General features: G+C 36.4%; 1 protein-coding gene across 14 annotated transcripts in view; it reads right to left on the reverse strand.

The window, feature by feature from the left end:
• The window catches only part of KAT6B (lysine acetyltransferase 6B), a 108,919-nt gene that overhangs the window by 42,469 nt on the left and 48,191 nt on the right, over positions 1–18,259 (reverse strand). For 9 of the 14 annotated variants that reach the window (XM_015632758.3, XM_033515749.1, XM_033515750.1 and 6 more), the window contains 5 exons: positions 13,051–13,159; positions 7,176–7,291; positions 6,933–7,014; positions 5,805–5,937; positions 922–1,853 (listed from right to left, as the gene is read on the reverse strand). In XM_015632758.3, the coding sequence (XP_015488244.1) occupies positions 922–1,853; positions 5,805–5,937; positions 6,933–7,014; positions 7,176–7,291; positions 13,051–13,159 (1,372 nt within the window). Of the gene's footprint in view, positions 1–921; positions 1,854–5,804; positions 5,938–6,932; positions 7,015–7,175; positions 7,292–13,050; positions 13,160–18,259 lie in introns of those variants that run through there. The other 5 variants (XM_033515753.1, XM_015632764.3, XM_015632760.3 and 2 more) reach the window with 4 other exon arrangements.

Raw genomic sequence — 18,259 nt, forward strand, 5'->3', positions numbered from 1 at the left:
AAGTTTATTCACAGACATGAAGGTTACAAGTGCATTAGCAAAGTGATACTGCTGAACAGAATTGCAACTATGGCTGTTATGAACTCCCCATTTTAACCAAATCTAGGATTACTAAGTAACAGAAGTGAATCCTTCACCCCCTCCTCCTTGTTTTGTAGCTTGCTGCTGAACGAGCTATTTTTTGGTACTTGTTTGTCTGAATAAGCCTTTATAGTCCAGATCTACTAAATTAGTTTTGAACCTCATGAAATGGAGCACATTTTATAGCTAGAACTATGCCACCTGATAAATTCCAGTACACTCTGGAAGGTAAAAATAAACACAAGAGAAAAAAAGTTGCACTTAAAACTTGAAGATTAATGCTAAGCTAAGCCTGTATTCAAACATTATAAATTAAATGCATTCTTTTCTTAAATAAAAGTAAAAAAAAGGTAGTTCACAGCAGTACAGATCAAGTGTTGTGGAGACTGTAGTATGATGGAACTGTTCATGAAAAAGCAATGGAGCAGAGGGAAATGAATTGAAATGCCCACCGTTACAAGCACTGACAGCACACAATCATGATGACAGCACTACTGCCACAGGAACGGCAGGGGAAGAACAAGGAAGTAGCATGACAAGTGGCTACTCATGCGGTACTACACAGCCATAAGCAACATTATGAAGGCATTTGGGGCTCCTAGTGTCACTACAGATGCAAAAAAAAAAAATTAAATAAAAAAGTGGTGTGGTATTAGTCAGGAAAAAAAAACACAACCAAAAATGTTTTGGAGATTTAGTCAGCATTAGATAAAAGGTCAAAGTTTTGTTGTTTTTGTATGAAAGTGAAGTAAGAACAAGAGAAATAGCTAAGACCTATGTGATAAGAATTTTGGTTTTGGACGGGACGCAGATTTGGTTGTCGCTTCGACCTTTGCTTACCATCATCCTGATCAGGTTTAATCCTTCCGTCTGTCAAGCTCCCCTTCCCTGGTGAGGGGGTCCCCATCTGAGGGGTCATTTTATACTTTAATCTGCCTAGAATCCTGTGCTTTTTAAAGAAAGCTGTTCTCCTGAGGTGAGCAATTGCTTTAAAAGCATGTCCTCTAGACACACCCCATCCAGAGGCACAGGCATGAGACATAAACCTACTCCTAACCCTGTTCTTTCCATAGAAATGACTATTAGATGTTGATGTGGAAGATAATTCTGGTTTACTACACAAATGCTTGTGGGGTGCATAGCTTGGGTGATCCTTTTTTCGAGACTGTTCCTGAGTGGTATAGATATGAGAGAGTCCATCAAAGAGTCCCTTTATCTGACTGCTACTAGGAAGGCTACTAAAGGAGGGTATGCTTGACTGACTGGAAGAACTTTGGGGAGTGTTAGAAGAAGTGGAAGTGCTGGATTTTTGAGAACTGGGGCTCTGACCAGAGATGGGGATTGGGGGTAGAAGTGAAGAAGGTGGAGGTTTTAGCTTTTGTGTGGTACCTGTAGCCAACACAAGAGAAGTGCATGACTGTTTCTGAGAGACCTTTTTCCTTGGACGATAGTGCTTTGAAAAGTCTATTATTTCACCTCGTGATCTGCGACCATCAGGTGATGGTGTAAAGAACTTAGTAAGGCCATCAATGAGACCTTTGGTTTTCTTGTTAACTTTAAGTGTAGAGGCAGATATGTAGGTGGAGGTGGTGGTGATTTTGGTGGTGGCACCAGGCCGAGTGGGGTCTGTAACAGGCAATCTGCTGCTTGAATCCTTCACAGATGCAGCATGACCAGATGAAGGTGTGGTACAGACTTTAGTCTTTTGACCCCTACCAGGTGACCCCCTTCCTGTGAATGCATTCACGGATCCTTCATCACTGGTTACAGACCTATGCAAAAATTGGAAAAATAAAAAAAATCAGCATTCAAAATTTTTACTATCAAATAGAACTATAGTTTACACAAGTTACCTAGGCCACTGTACTTAAAAATCTTTAAAGAAATTTAAAGACATACACACTTTGGAAATACATTTCCCACTATGACATAAGAACCGCCTTTTTTTCCCCTTCTCCTTTTTATTCCCTCTCCCCTCTTTTCTTTAAAATAGTCCACAGTATATATATATATATATGTGCTGGCATAGCAAGATCTCTCAAGTATACAGCCTTCTCACATCCTTTTAGGCATAGCCAAAGTGTGATTCTTTGGAAAAAATATCATTACACCATGTTTGTACAACAACTGCTCCATCACCATAGAGTTTATTGTACACACAGAGGAGAGAAATGCTTTCAGTGTTAATATGATATCAAAACAATTAACTTCAGACTACATTTGTTTAAACTGTAGAAAAGTCTATTAATCCTTTAAAGCAATACAGTCAATCTCCAAGAAACTGCTGGTTTTTTTTCCCACACTCGTGTTGGATTACACATTAAAACGTGGCAGTAAAAGTTACCACCAAAGATCTAAAAGCCAAATGAGATATTTTATTAAGAGCATTACAACAAAACTAAAGAAATAGACTCTTTAGAAATTCTAAAAATAGAAAAAAACAAAAATAGCAAAGGAAAGGAAAGAGCAAGACTATAACCAAGGTGTCTTTGCAGAAAAGCCATGAACTAATCAGGCCTAACATGGGAGGTGTTAGGAAAAAACAGAGTGGTGCATCTTATTTAATCGCTAGGAAGAAAATGGGCATACCAAAAGCCAAGGTTTATGAGAGCAGAACTACAGGCTTAGCTAGTTGCAAATAACTGAAGAGAGGAATTACACTGCAGAGTAGTATATTCTAGAATATAAAACCAGAACTTTTGAAAATATCTGCACTAAAAGATATAGTTATCAGGACACACAATCAAATTATAAAGCCAAACAAAGCTACACAATTGTATCACACGCTTTCATTCATTCCCTTTTCCATCCTGCTCTTTGAAGTTAGCTTATTTACTTTGCAGCAGAAAGTTTTCTTCCACAGACTTTTTTCCCTCTAAATTGAGATACTGAAGTAATTAATTGCAACAGGTTATTTCTAATTAGGGATTCAACAGCCTAGGGCTACCATCTGGTTTACTGACCTCCAATAGCCCACCAGCTTAAGAACTAGCCCCTTTTCCACCCACACATCCTTAAATTTGGTTAGTTCCTACAAGGTAACAAAACCAGAAACTTCTAAGCCTTTTGAATCCATTGGTGTCATATGCATACGTCTAGCACAAGACCTATTCTCAGTACCAGATGTGGCAACCACCAGCAGTGCCAGAGGCCAGCACACACCTGGTTTAAGTTAATCTTACACAGTAATTTACCTGTGAAGGGCTTCCTACAGACAGTCAACAGGCAAAAAATTATTCCAGTACTACTGGACAGATTTTCTTTGTACTATGCAAGGACTAAATGGCACTGGCTATCCTTCCTGTATTTCATGTGACCACATGCTTTTTATGTTTGACACTATTGTCTTCCATACTCCACAATCACTTTTAAATAGGACTTCATGCAGAAGAGTCTCTTCTCTTAATCTATCTCCAGCCACTATTTTTCCAAAACAAGATTACTTTGTTTTTATATATGGGACACTGAAGTAATAGAAATGTGCTGGCAGTACTGCAAATATTTATTTTACAAGGAGCTTCCCAAGTATTCCTGTAACATGCCCATGCAGCTCATGTGCTACAAAGAAAACCTTCATGAAAATATTAATAATCTTCATATAATACTAAAAGAACTTCTGTATCCTTTAGCATGATATTCAGTTTAAAAGTTGCAGCACAGAATCTCAACAGCAAAACATAACAGGAAAACCCTTATAACATTTCCAATCTTTCTACTGGAAGACGGAAGGGGGAGGACATTGCTGCTAAATCCACCCATTGGGAACCCAAACCAAAGGCATGTCTGTAGAGAAGTAAGATGGCAGGACTGTATTAGAACCAGTCCTGGTTCTGGTCAGGGCAGGGTTAATTTTTGCAGTAGCCAGGGGTAACAAGTCCAAGACCTTGAGGTTATTCTGGGCAGAGAAAGGGAGTCTCTTCCAAGGAAGAAGGGGTTCTTTCCATTTGGGTAAGCAGGGAGCAGCTGGGTAAGACCATTGCAAATAATCACTTGTGAATTGTTTTCCCCATCTTGTACACTTTGTTATGGTACTGTAGCAGTTACTGTTTGTTTTCTTATCTCACTGCTGTTTCCAGTTAATTGTTCTTATCTCAACCTGGATCTCTACTTTTTGTGCGTTCAATTCTCTTCTCTGGCCACTGGCAAGGGGAGGGGGAAGCAATCGAGCAGCCCATGGTTTGGAGAGTCTCAGCAGTAGCACTAAGCTGGGGAGTACCACTCCTGAACCACAAGAGAGCCCAAACCTCCAGCTGAAGGTTTATGTGTTTTCAAAGGGTAAAACCAGAGATACAACAAAAGCCCAAGGCATAGCTAGAGATATAAGGAATATTTTTATTATGCACACAAATTGATACATAGAAATCTCAATGACCTTCAAATTCCTAAGCTATTTATTCAGGAGGAGAATGGAGAAGTACAATGTTTTGCCCAGTCTAACAGCATGGTCTCATCAGCCAGTACAACTACATCTTTTACTTTCATGTAGTGTCACACTTTATTCCTGTCCTGAACTACTTTCCTAGAGCAACATACACTGAACTTCAGGACATGAACCAAAAAAGCAAGATGAAAGATCCTGGCAGAAAGAAAGGCAAAAGAGAATACAGCAAGATGCACAGCATCAAGTACATCAACTTGACTAGTGCACTATACTGTAAGTACTTTTCCTTCTATTTTCACATGTGGGCTCCACTGGCTTAAAAAAATCCTTGTTTTGCCAAATGCAAAGTTCTACAGCATCTCCCATGCAAGTCTGAATAATATAATACAGGTTTTTAGACTGTAGAGAAGAATGTCACAATGTACAGAATGAGTAGTTGGTATAATCAGAAAGCTTTTCAGCTGTTCAGTTGACATAGCCAAACAGTTAAATAATATTTAAATTGGGTGGGGGAATAGGTGTACGTGGATAGGAACATGTGATGGACAGCAACATGCTACTGTAGCTGAGACAGAATCTGTTCCTGTTTAACACTCAGTGTCATCTCAACTCGGTATTTAAACACTACTTAAACAATCATCTAACCAAGACTTACAATGTCCAACTACAGTGCTTCCAGGGAAGACAGATGCTAAAAAAAAGTACAGCACACTCTTGTTTTAGGTAAACACAGTCCTGAGAAGCAAGAGGAACTGCAGTCTCTTCTCCTAGTAATTGGTGGCAGCTCAACAGCAGAATTCAAGTAATAATCTTTTCCAGAGTATCCCTGAAACCAGAACTTCTCTATTACTAGTGTAGTTTGGAAGAGGCTTTGTGAGCTGATATTAACTAATAAAGTAATTTTTATACAGTTTCCAAACAGCCCTTTGAGCAGAACCATATCCTAAAGTTCTATATAAGTAGATTGATATTATCTACTTTACAGAATACTTTGTATTCTGTAGGTACTTCAATTATTTGAAATTAAACTTAAAAGAGAGCTGCAGCATATGTTAGTATACAGAAGTTTATTTGCATCTGCTATAGGTACAATTTTCGATAAAAACTTATAGGATCTGAAAATTTTAGGTTACCTTTTATCACCTTCTGACATGACACCTAAAGCACCTACTATAATTTAGAAGTTATTGAACATTGGGCTGAAAGGCACATACAAAATCCTCATTATTTATTTTTCCCAATTTGAAACAGAGTTAAAATCTGTGCTTAAACCTGTATCAAACTCTTATCTGACTACATTCTCAGAAACATCTAAAGAAATAAAAAAACAAGAGAAACTTACAACATTCGTTGCTTTAATTTATTTTTCGGTCGTCCAATAGGTTTTGCATATCGTCTCCTTATTTGCGCAGCCTTCTCATGAAGCAGCTTTCTCCCTTTCTTCTTTGGTCTACAGACCTGGCAAATCCACATCCCTACAAAAAGGAAAGAGTTTAGTTGCACACAGTTTATCTAATCTGTACTGCAGATGTGTACCAAGAAACATACCAAGTATATACAAGGTCAGCAAATTATCTCTTGAACAGGACATAGGGAATGGAAAGTGGACAAAACAAGTGATTTTCTACCCATACTCTGAGATTTTTAAAAGCAAATGCTCATGGAAAGGAGGAAACAAGAAGCAACAAGGATCACAGAAAAGATTATGAGCAATTAGCTTCCTAGAAGAATTTCTGTTCTAGCTTGTCTCTCCTTATACTACCTAGATCCTTCTCCAGACACAGTTAAGACAGGGTAGAAAATTTACATGTGTGTTACAAAGCCACTAGGGTAGAGCATACTAAAGAATATACTACATCACACCTAGGTATATTTGTTTTAATACACAACTTTAACTTAGCATCCTTTTAATGTTAGATAGCGAGGTCTAAATTTAATTGTAAGTAAGGCTGGGGACTGGGAGGGGAGGAACTGAATAAAGTCTTTAATGTAACTTTAAGATTAAATAGGAAAAGCCAAAAAGATGTAAGAGCAAAAGTGAGAGGTGCCATAGGTCAGAAATCTAGAGATTAAAGCACCTGAAGACACACATAATTTGTTTTGTTTGCCTGTTTTTCCAATTACTCTTACAAAATGCATGAAGAAGAGTCTCTTCTACATATTCCAAGGACTTCTTTGTCAGTGGGTATACTCCAAACATTTAAACAACCTTTCTAAAATTTCACCTTCAATAAACTGGGCAACAACTCATTACACAGTGAATTCATCTGGTCAACTACATGCAGACCTTTATTATTATCCTGAGGAAAAAACCCTCATATAATGACAAATAAAATTGCCTTTGATATGAATAAAATCATACCATTTATCATTGAAAACAAAAATAAAAATAGCATGCTCAAGAGGTTTTGGTCACTTAACACAAGACTGAAAATGAAAGTATTTTTATGGAAAGGATTTTTAAGATCACCTTTTGGCATTCGGGATAGTGGCGGGTCACAGCATTCCATGTGGAACCCTCTATCACAGGAGTCGCAAAAAAGCATATTATCCTGGGGAGGCAGGGATGGGGGGAGAAAAGGAAAAGGGAAAAAAAAACTTAATACAGCATTGCTTGAAGCTGTACATCAATGATTTGCATTTGGACATGTGCTAATTATAAAGCTACTATAAACAAAGAAAAGTCAAGTAACCCTGAACAAGTCTAACTTACTGCATTTTTGCCTTGGATCCTACACGCACTGCATGTCTTGCATTCAATACACTGCCACCTCAAGGCCTTCACATTTGTTGTTAACTCAGGACAGAATTTCAAACATGATGGATGTCCTAAAAAACACCAAAATGTTATTAAGAGCTTGAGATTTAAGACTGGTTAGATTGATTTTGAAGTTCAGCAGGATGCAGCCAGCACCACCAGAGCCCTGCAAGGACCAGCTGCTTTCAGAATTTTGCAACACATTACTTTAATCACCTACTTCATACAAATATACAGAATAATTGTCATGAAAACCATTCAAGAAGACATGCACAAAATTGACTTCTACTGCAACTGACACCAGTGAATGGCCTACATAAGCACATAGAACTGAAATTTCTATTTTCACTAGGTTATTTCCATAGCATATTAAACTGTCAGTGGTTCTGAAAAAAGTATATTCATAAACTTGACCACACTTCCCTTTCTTAGCAGTGCAAAATAAACAAGAAACCTTTAGATAAAATTGCATTTGTTATTTTTATAACTATACTAAGTATCTACCAGAGATACTGAACAGCTAAACTATATGCCTTTTTAATTTCAACTTATTAATTATACACAAAGAACAATTTCAGAGTAATAAAAAGGGAAAAAATGAATCTGGCAATTGGCATAAGGAAAAGATACTGCAATAGACGGTATAAAATTGAGGGGGTGGGTGCTGAGTAGTTGAACTACTTCCCACAAAACACAAAATTTCCTCGGCAGGACCATCCTCGTTTTGCAGCAGCTTTGAAGGCCCAAATGACTTTTCCAATTAACAGAAGATACCAGACAAGTGAACACATCCAACACCTTAGGCAATACTGGCAGTGATTTTTTCATGTCTTCAACAACCTTGGAGAGTACCCTTAATCCAGAAAAGATAAAAGCACTGCTATATAGAAAAGGATAAGCCTTCCCAGGGAAACACTTTATGACAGTATTATATTCAGAGATTATCTATCAAGAACATAAACACAGAAGCTGTCAGAGAGATAAGAATCCCTGATGCCATGCTGCACTTATAGATGGCTGCAGTGATGTGGCATGCATCAAAGGTGCTTTCTTCTCACTGTCAGAGTTGGGATAAGTGCTTTCTTCTAGGTAATGGTGTAGTCACAGTGATTCAGACTTACTCCAGGACTGAGCTAAAACACCATAAATAAAATCACAATCTAATCTATGAGCATTTGCTATTCTTGTCTTCTAATGGACTGAGGCATGAATGGCGAAGACTGATGGAATGCAACAGCCACCTGAGTGACAATTTCAGATTTTACTTCCTTTTACTCTACTTATCCAAGGCTTAAACCACTTTATTATTAAACTTTGAAAGACAACTTGAATTGTGCATTTTCTCAAAATAAAATGCAGGGAAATAATCTATTAGTAAAGAGCAAAGAATAATCAATTCAATAAATTCAGAGTTTCAGAAAGATATTGAAAAAGCATAACCATTTGATTCTTAGGATACATTTTATGATATACTAACATTTTTTGTGGTTAAAATTGAGTATGCACTTTCAAGAATGTGACAAATATACTATAACTGCAGAGATGAGTTCAATGAGACACTGTTCACTTCAATGAAACCCCCTAGAGAGGCTAATACTAATAATCAATATCACATAAAGACTTATTTTATCAACTATGACTTAACAACTCCATTAACACATTAAAGTGTAGTCATAAATCAATCACCTCCACATAAGTATATTTAATTTCATTTATCTACCCTGCACAGAAGTGATTTATTTCAAGGATCAAGTAATTTGCAGTTAAAATGGTTGATTTTAAATTTAAGTAAATAACTGTGATGTGTTAATATAAGAAACATCCATTCTCACTGGTTGGTAGCTAAAGGTTGAACAAATTAAGTATAACTGTGTTACTTTGTATCTCTTATCTACCAACGGAACATTTCTCATTCAAGCAATTACACAGCTTAATACATTTCTTTAAGCACTAGATTTTATTATCAGACAAAAATTCAAGAGAAATATTCCACTGATATTAAACATGAAGATTCTGCCTGCAATTCCAAATCCTTGAGCCACAGGAAATTAGCACTGGAAGGGTGAAAATGGAAAACATCACTATGTATTTGCCATGTTTTATCACTGTCTTTTCTAGGTATGCACTAGCAGAGACAGCCCAGAAACTTTTAGATTTCAATATACCATATGGTATTGTTCTTAAATAGCTGTTAATACTTAAACTATTCATTTTAGACACAAATGGACAGAGTGCAAATATAATAATAACATGTATAGGGTAATGCCTATCAGACATTAAGTGGTAACCAACAAGTTTCAATTTTAAAAGGAATTCTGCTAAACTACAGTCACAGCAGTAATACAGATTTTGTAGTTTAACAGATTTCTGTAGTCAGTTGATGTTACTGTGCCCTTCACTTATTTTTCAGCTCGTTTCTTTTTTAATTTGAGAGTTGAAGGAAAGCATGTTTTGGGCTTCCAAATTTGCAATATTTTGCTCTAACTAATCTAAACTGAAATTAAAAACATACTATCTTTTCCATAATTAAAAGCTGATAAAACTGCAAGAAGTTTCCAACACTAGTTTGAAGTAATTAAACTGGTAATTTCTCACGGTTCCATCGTGTGACTTTCTTTTAAAACTCAGCAGCATCAATATTTTAATGTATCAAACAAGTTTACGAGATAACCAGAACTTTAAACCTTTGCGCAGGCTGGAAACTTTCACCAGGAATACATACTAGGCCTATTTTAAAATAAAACACCTCAAAATTTGTTCACCCGTGTTAGAAGCAGTTAAGATCTGTGATACACTGACATGGCAGAAATAGGCGAGATCAGCAAGTCAAAAGTGAGGGTCTCATTCGTTTGTGACTGAAGGCAATTTCTTTAACCCACCCACTTTTGTGTCTTCCTCACAAAGCTAAGCCTTTTTTATTCATTAAGGGATTTGATGGAAAAGTTAGTCTTTTAAAAGAACAAGCATTAGATAAGTGACTAAAATTAAACACAGTGCTAAACTAGTTATGCTAATATCTTCAGTTATTTTTAATACAAATCCTGGGAACTACTGTGTAAGATAATTCACCAAAAAAAACCCCCTCAACACGCATCAGATAATCTTTTAGGAAGAAAAAGTTATTATTTAAGGAGACTTCAGCTCTGAGCAGAGATGGTCACTGCACCTGTCTTGGGGATATACCAATTTTTTTCTATCTGCAGGTTTCTTTGCAGTTCATTTGATCCAACTAGTCCAATATCCTTATACAGACAGCAATAATTAAGACAATTTCTATATTCCATTATTACTAAAGTGTACCCTGAATCTCATTTAGAACGCAATCTCTGCCCAATTATTTCCAAACATTTTCTGTCCCTATTCCTCTTGACCTGAGTCCAGTGTCTCTGCTGCTCTGCTCTTCTGCCTCCATCTGAACCATCTTTGATCAGTAACCCTCCTCCCTCCTCAGGGTAACATGAAATTTGAAAGGAGAGTACCCAAACCATTCAACTTTTCGTTATTTCCCCCCACTTTTAAAAAATATTATAATTCTCTACTCACTCAATTTTTTCCCTCCTCATTCTACAACTTCAAACCCTTATAAAAGTCTGTCAGCAGCAGCTCTTTAATTGCTTCAGCACATCTTGTTTGGAAAAATAGAAGCAAAATTCAATTCCAGTTCTCAAGTGTATTGATTTTTCAAAATCAAGAGATAGGGAAGAAAAAGCAGGAGAGGAAAAAAGCAACACAAAACCCAACCAAAATCAAGAGGAACTATGTCTGCTTTTGTAAATGGGATTTGTTTTCTCACATCTGACATCCCTCATCTTACTTCTTGAGAAAATCCTCTGTGCAACTGACATAGCAGTGCATTTCATTTCCACTACCCAAATACATTTTCCTCCCAAATACCACAAAAATGTGCAGTTATCCAGCTAGCTTCTGCTTTCAGAATGCAGAAGCACTACCTGAAAAAACAAAAGCAACTTGACACATAAACAAAAAGGGAAAACAGACATGCCAGTAGTGGGCACTGCAATTTAATCTCTGAACAACTGAACGATTTGCTTGCTGTGCACAACATGCAATTTCTTTTCTATTTGTTAGACAGCAAGACCAGCTTTGAGATACACTGCAATGTGCAAAAATTACAAATCCAATTATAATAAAACTCCACTTGAGTGAAGTTTTGTTATTTATAAACTGCACTGAAATTGGTTTTTATTTTAGTTAGGCATCAGTAGCTAAAGTTTAACCATCCAGCAAACTGATTGGCAGTTTCAACATTTAATTCCTGATATCTAATACATCTGAGGAACTAATTAAAGATAATTTAGTCTTAATGAGGCAGAGAGAATGTATCGGTGTTAATTCAAATAGAAGCTGATCCATGAAAGTCAAGACTTCCAGTTCTAAAATGTCTTAAGACCCACCAGGGAATTATTACACAACACAAGAGTAGCTGATATCTAAGCTCACCTGATTAATGTAAACTCTGTGCACCAGAGTCTAACCAAGTATTTTGGGACAATGAGAAAACAGATATGAAAATAGAGGAGACCTATAAACCACTAAAGGAAGATAATTTAAAATTTATGCAGTTTGCTGGTGCATACTGGGTTAAAAAAGTAATTGTCTTATTTCAGGGAGTAATATTTGGCTAAAATGTACTAAAAAAAAATACACTGGCTAAAATACAAAGCAACTATCAGGGTGACAGATTGAGAAGCAGACAATCAATAACATATCCTGATTAACTGAAAACATGTTTTTATTCATACTGTTTTGTTTTTACTTGAGTACTGATGTAGTCTGACCTGGGTACTGCCATAGCTACCATCACCATACCTACAAAATGATGATGCTCATGGACTACAGAATCACAGAATCACAGAATATCAGAGCTGGAAGGGACTTGCAAGGATCATTGAGTCAAACCCCTGGTCCTTTGCAGGGGATCCCCAAGAGTCACACCATGTGCCTTGAGAGCATGGTCCAAACGCTTCTTGAGCTTTGTCAGCCTTGGTGCAGTGACCAGTGCCCTGGGGAGCCTGTTCTAGTGCACAACCACCCTCTGGGTGAAGAAGCTTTTTCTAAACCTCCCTGCCACAAGTTCAGGCTGTTCCCTCGGGCCCCAGCACTGGTCACCACAGAGAAGAGAAACACCTGCATTAGGAACAGCCACAGAGTCTGCAAGAGCTGCTGCAACACACAGGAGTAAGGTACGTGCAAGCAGGAGTGTCATTGTCCTGTGCCTGACAAAAAACAGGCTGCCCACCTGATGTGGCACATTACCTGAAGTATTATCCAAATTCCCTCTTGAGTAACAGAATAATTTTATTAAAAATTGACTGGATACACAAGACATACAGCAGCAAAGACTGCTACATGATCTTTATTACTATCATTATTCATCAGTTTCTGAAATGTTGCCAATCTGTGCAAGCAAAATTCTTGATCATCATTTGATGTCACGTTGCAAAACTGAGTTTTCAGGGCCAATATAGATCCCAAACAATAATTCTGAATTCTTATATTGTTAAAGTGTGGTTTCCCCTCAATTCACTCAGCAGATCTATACTTTGACATAAAGATAAATTCATACCTCTCACTTGTATGTATCCTAATTATACAGATGACAAAATTCTAGTTTAAAACAGAAAAAAAACCCCAAAAACCAAACCAACAAACAAAACCAAGAAAACCAACAACAAACTCTTTCACCCTCCTGGGTTCAGTTCTCAATATATGTTTGTTCAAAGAGCGGATAAGGTTCATAAGTTTAAAGTATTTTAAAAAGACATATTAAAACAAACATTTCTAATATTTGTAAACTCAGCCAACTTACCACTGCTGCCACAATCTGCACAAGACAAGAGCTCTTCTGGCTTTTTTTCACGATTTGATTCTTTTGTTCCCAAGCAAAAGCTACATATCGGGATGGGATCAGCTCGTGGCTAGATTTAAAAATAAACAGAGAGTTAGCTAGCATAAAAACCTCAAACCAAAACCCACCAGCCTCCTTGGCTTTTACTTGGTACTCTGTTGTACCATATATTAATTGCCAAGGCAAAGTCCACTTTACTAACTTTGTTACAAAGATTTTATCTTGACATATTCCATTTCAGTTGGCCCATAATAAACCACCCTGTGTATTAATCCATGTAAATGTCTCCAACACAAGAGTAGTGTTAACAAAAACAAAGAAAAATTACAACTTGGGACACAATTATTGCACACACAATTGCAACTCCAGAACACAATCACTTGTTCTTCATATGTAACAGTGCTAAAAGATCAATATGCAAATCAGTCTTTGTTACAGATTAATATATTTTTCTTTACACAAGAAAATAAACTTACTAAAAATTCTCCAATTCAAGACATATTTTATTATTTGGAAATCCAATACAATTCATACCCCTCTCTGAAACTACCATTTTAGGGTAAAAGCACTGGATTTAACAGATCAAGAGTTATCCATGTCAGTCTGCTGAGTCCCATCAGCTTTGATACATAATAAAAAACATGCAAATCTTTCAGTGTCTGGGAGCAATACACAGAGCCCTTCAGGGAATTACTTCAGTAGTGATATAAATTAATTTCCCATCTTCCTTATCAATTACATGACAAACTATCAGAGAATAAATATGTATTATATAGTTTTTGCACCACATTTTAGAGCTTTAACAAAAACACTAACCTGCAACATCCAAAATATTAATATATTAATGACTAAGCAGAAGTTTCTGTAAACAGGTCTGTAACAAATAAAATTATGTGCAACTATTTTTCCCAAATGGGATAGTCAAATAACAGATTACCTTCTAGCAGAGAGCATCACAATAACTCAGATTAAAATGGTTTCTTTCGCAAGTTTGCAGATTCAGGTAGGCAATGCTGTTAGCTTAACACACCAAGGTGATCACTTATTGGCTTTACCTTCATTTTCCATTTCCTCTTTATGCTACAATACTTTGAAAGCTGGCGGGCTATCTTCACTTGACATATAAATCTGTGTTCCATTACAGACCTGGGAAGTGGGGAATGCTTGTTTTTAAGGGTATTCTTGTGAAGGAATTAGTTCCATGGTGATGAGCCCTTTTATCTCTACACAATATAACAGAGAAATATTGAAACTACTCTTATGTAATTAAGCCTTATGATCATTTTAAGTCAAGCAGCATGAAGAATACCGACACCAGGAAGGTAAGTTTGTCCTAGCCACAGAAGAGGAGCACACACATGAAATGTAATTCCATATAAGCATACCCTGAGCACCGCACCTTTTCTGAAAACTTAGTCCTCAGAAGGTCTGCTTACTGTTCAACTCTTCATAATCCAATTACTGAAATACTGACATACTTGTATACCCCAAAGAATATGCATAAAAGATAAACAGAGCTGAACTTTTAGTAAGAAAGATGTGTGTTATCTTCTATCATCTACAAAAGGGAACTGCTGTAACCTTCTTATAACCAATAGGAACAAACATCATCTGCAGTCTTCTGTCTAACTAAGGGCTCCAATATGGATTATATGGTTAGCTGAAATATGAAATTGCTACTTGGATAAAAATAATCATTTAAGCTATAAAACAGACAGCTTTCAAAAATGGTCATGCTTAAAAAAAAAACATTATTGGTGTTGTCAGTTTTAGAAGGATGACATGGAATGAGATCAGTAGTTCTATAGGTGGGAAGGGCTATACCAATTACGTGCGGGACTTTTCACTTGTTAAAAACAACATATATATAAATAAGATAAAATAGAATTATTTAGTTACTATTCTTGCCAGTCAGATATAATTGAACAGCTCTTTCCCATCATTTTGCTTTTATCAGATATGTCACTGGAGCAAAATGGTATTAACAAAAAACCAAAATACTTAAACTATGCCAATAATCAGCAGCAAAAAAAGGGTCCAGAGCTATTCAAACAGATTTTGCATCATTGTGTGGACATTTCTTAACTGCTACTGAAAGTTTAATATAGATAATTTTAAAAGACAGATTATTCTTTTAGTGGAATCCAGTAAAAATCTCCTCTTGGCAACCATACCATTCTCTTTGCCTTCGATGTAACAGTGCTTTAGTAATTTCAAAAAGGCTTGCGCTGATAAATAATTTACAAAGCTTCACATATCATTCAAATCCAGGTCCACAATCTCATCTATCTTTCCAAGATATTTTTTTTGCTCTAGGAAAAGACATGGCCATTAGCCAACATTCATTTACTTCCCTATTTCAAACATGCCCCCACACCACCCCCCCCTTTTTTTTCTGAAGGTAAAATAAAGGACAAAGGTTGTTGGCAGTTCAGGGCTACAAAGACTGATGTTCCCATACCAAAACTAATCACAAAGAGCTTGGAAATCCTATTACTTCATATTCAAGTTTCCAAGAAACTTACAGGCTCTAGTATATTCTTTGAAGCCATTTACATTCATAACTGTATTACAGGGTCTGTTCTCTCAACTACTGAAAGTTAAGACTACACACACACACTCCTGTCAGCACAGTAAACAAGACATAATTTCAATTTGCTTCAGCTTGCACAGTTGAAGCAAACCTGAATTCATACTGGTAGTATTAACTCTGGCTCACAACTGTCTCAATTAGCATAAATTAAGGGGGTTTGGGACTAATTTTTTTTGTGTGGGTGGGGGTGGGGTGGGGGATTTGGTGCATTTTTTTCAGTTCTTTAATAACAGCACCAGAATGTAGCCCAAACAGCAAAGCACCTCCTACCTTAATCAAAGAACTCTAAGAGAAATTAATCTATTTTTCTAATCAGTAATTTATCTTCTAAAATACAGCCATCACATGTCTTTTGAAAAACAATGATTAGAATTCAGGAAGGTTAATTCCATTTCATCTCTTACAGGAAGGAGTTCTATTCAAGTTGGTTATTCAACACTGTGGTATTTTGTACCAGATGAACCAGTAATATTTTTTGTGCTAATATTTAATATTAATATTTGCGTTACAGAAGCTTTAGGAGTATGGTGTCTTCTCTGTCACACAAGGGAGGTCTGAATAACTCTTCCCCAGTAACGTCCTATTGCTTCAACATAACTAATAACCTAGAAGAATTTTTTATTCCTTTAATTTTGCGAACAAGGTAAATGACAACTTGCAAAACAATTTAGTTTGCTAGGTTACTAGAAACTGAGCATTCAAATTTAAAAGACTGTCTTTTTCTAATAACTGTATTCCCAATTGCAGTAACAGTAAATTTACAGAAAATTCATCCCTTATGCCAACATGCATTCAGAATCTGAAGTTTCACAAAGAGCAGTCAGGAAACTGGATTTTAAAAAAATAAAGATATACACACCATGGAGCAGTAACAGACCATCAACTCAGCACCTGTAAACAGGTTGGCTTTTTATTTTACCCTCCAAGTAGAAATTGAACCGTACTTATTTGAGCATCACACATTCAACTGCCATAGTCAATCAATCCCTTAAAACATCATACAAACAACAACTGCAGTCCATCAATCCTCTAAATAGTGATAAAACCATGTACTGTATGACAATATTGTATCACCAGAACCACCAAAATCCAATTTCACAACATTTATCATTTCAAAATTATTCTAAACAGAAATTGTGATTATTCTAACACTTGAAACAGTTTTCCCTAAAAATATATGAATGGGTATAAACTGAATTTTGTTTATAATGTCATTATTTCAGTCACTAAAGAACACAAGAGTAAAAACCACATTTAATGAACGTTTGTGCTACAGATAAAGACTAAAAAAAAAAATTGGCTTAGTGCCTTTAATAAGTGTTTTGTAATTGAACCAACTGAAAAAAAACACCCCAAAGCCACCAAAAAACTCCAAAGCATTTTAACTATTTGACATAGTTTACACATTGTGAAATGTTACGGACCCACTATCCTTACTGCTCACAGTCTTGACATATTCTGCATTCTGACTGGTCCACAAAATATAAGGAATCATAAAATGGTTTATGTTAGAAAGAACAAAAATCTAATTCCAACTGCCCTGCCATGGGCAAGGACACCTTTTATATCATCACTAATTTAGAAATAACAACATAGTTCTAGCAGCAGTTAAACTAGTGCAGTGTGCATGTTTAAGCAAAGACTTAGAAGTCATTTATGCAACCAGTAAATTATTTTGTTTATTTTAATGACTCACAGCTATCTATTTTGAGAAACTAACAGGCTTTGCCACTGCACAAAATCAATCCTTGGTAAAAATTCAGCTGGACTGCTGTTACCTTATGCAAGAACTTGTCTTAGAACTACAGCCCAAAATAACAATTTTTTCCCTATGTAGTTTCTGTGCTTGTGGAACTTATATGCTTGTTTGATTGTATTTATAGTTACCATGAAATTCTTAAAGTATTTAGCATGTTCTAACATCCCACCCCCAAAGAAGTCACATTAGGTCCTGAAAAGTTTTATTTTACTTTATTTTTGAGTATGCAAAGTTACCCAGAATTATAAATCCCACTGAAAGCCACAAGATTCTTATTTGCATTGCTATAGCACTCTGAGGTTTTAAACAGATTGTCTGAAAACTGTTAGGAATTAGCTGTGTACACACAATTACAGTCTTAAGTGCTATCTCATTAAGTGTTATACACACATTAAAAGAAATTAAAAGTTTCACACACACTCCCAAGAAATTTGACTAGTAAACTGAAAAGCTCAACTGTTCACACTCGCAACTGCCTCTCCCTGCCTTTTCAGAACCACATCGACACCATCTGACTACCTGCTGGAAAAAAACACCCTTCTGCATAATACCCAAACATTAGACTCTGCTCTCCCATGTACAGAAACAGCACAGAAGTAATTACAGGGTTACCAGGATAGAGGGACAAATTTTACTGAAGAGTGAATCTGCCAGGACCTTCAGTACAGATCCACTGTCCTGGTCCCAGCCTATTTACAGCCTTAGGAAGGACAGAAGCAGCAAGCTGCCTTTCTCAGAATACCTACATTTTCACAAAGTACCTTTGAGGGCTATCTGCACTCCTTTTTTTTTTTTTTTTTTATTCTCCTATTTGTTTT

Source organism: Parus major, chromosome 6 (assembly GCF_001522545.3).
Source record: "Parus major isolate Abel chromosome 6, Parus_major1.1, whole genome shotgun sequence".
Lineage (NCBI taxonomy): Eukaryota > Metazoa > Chordata > Aves > Passeriformes > Paridae > Parus > Parus major.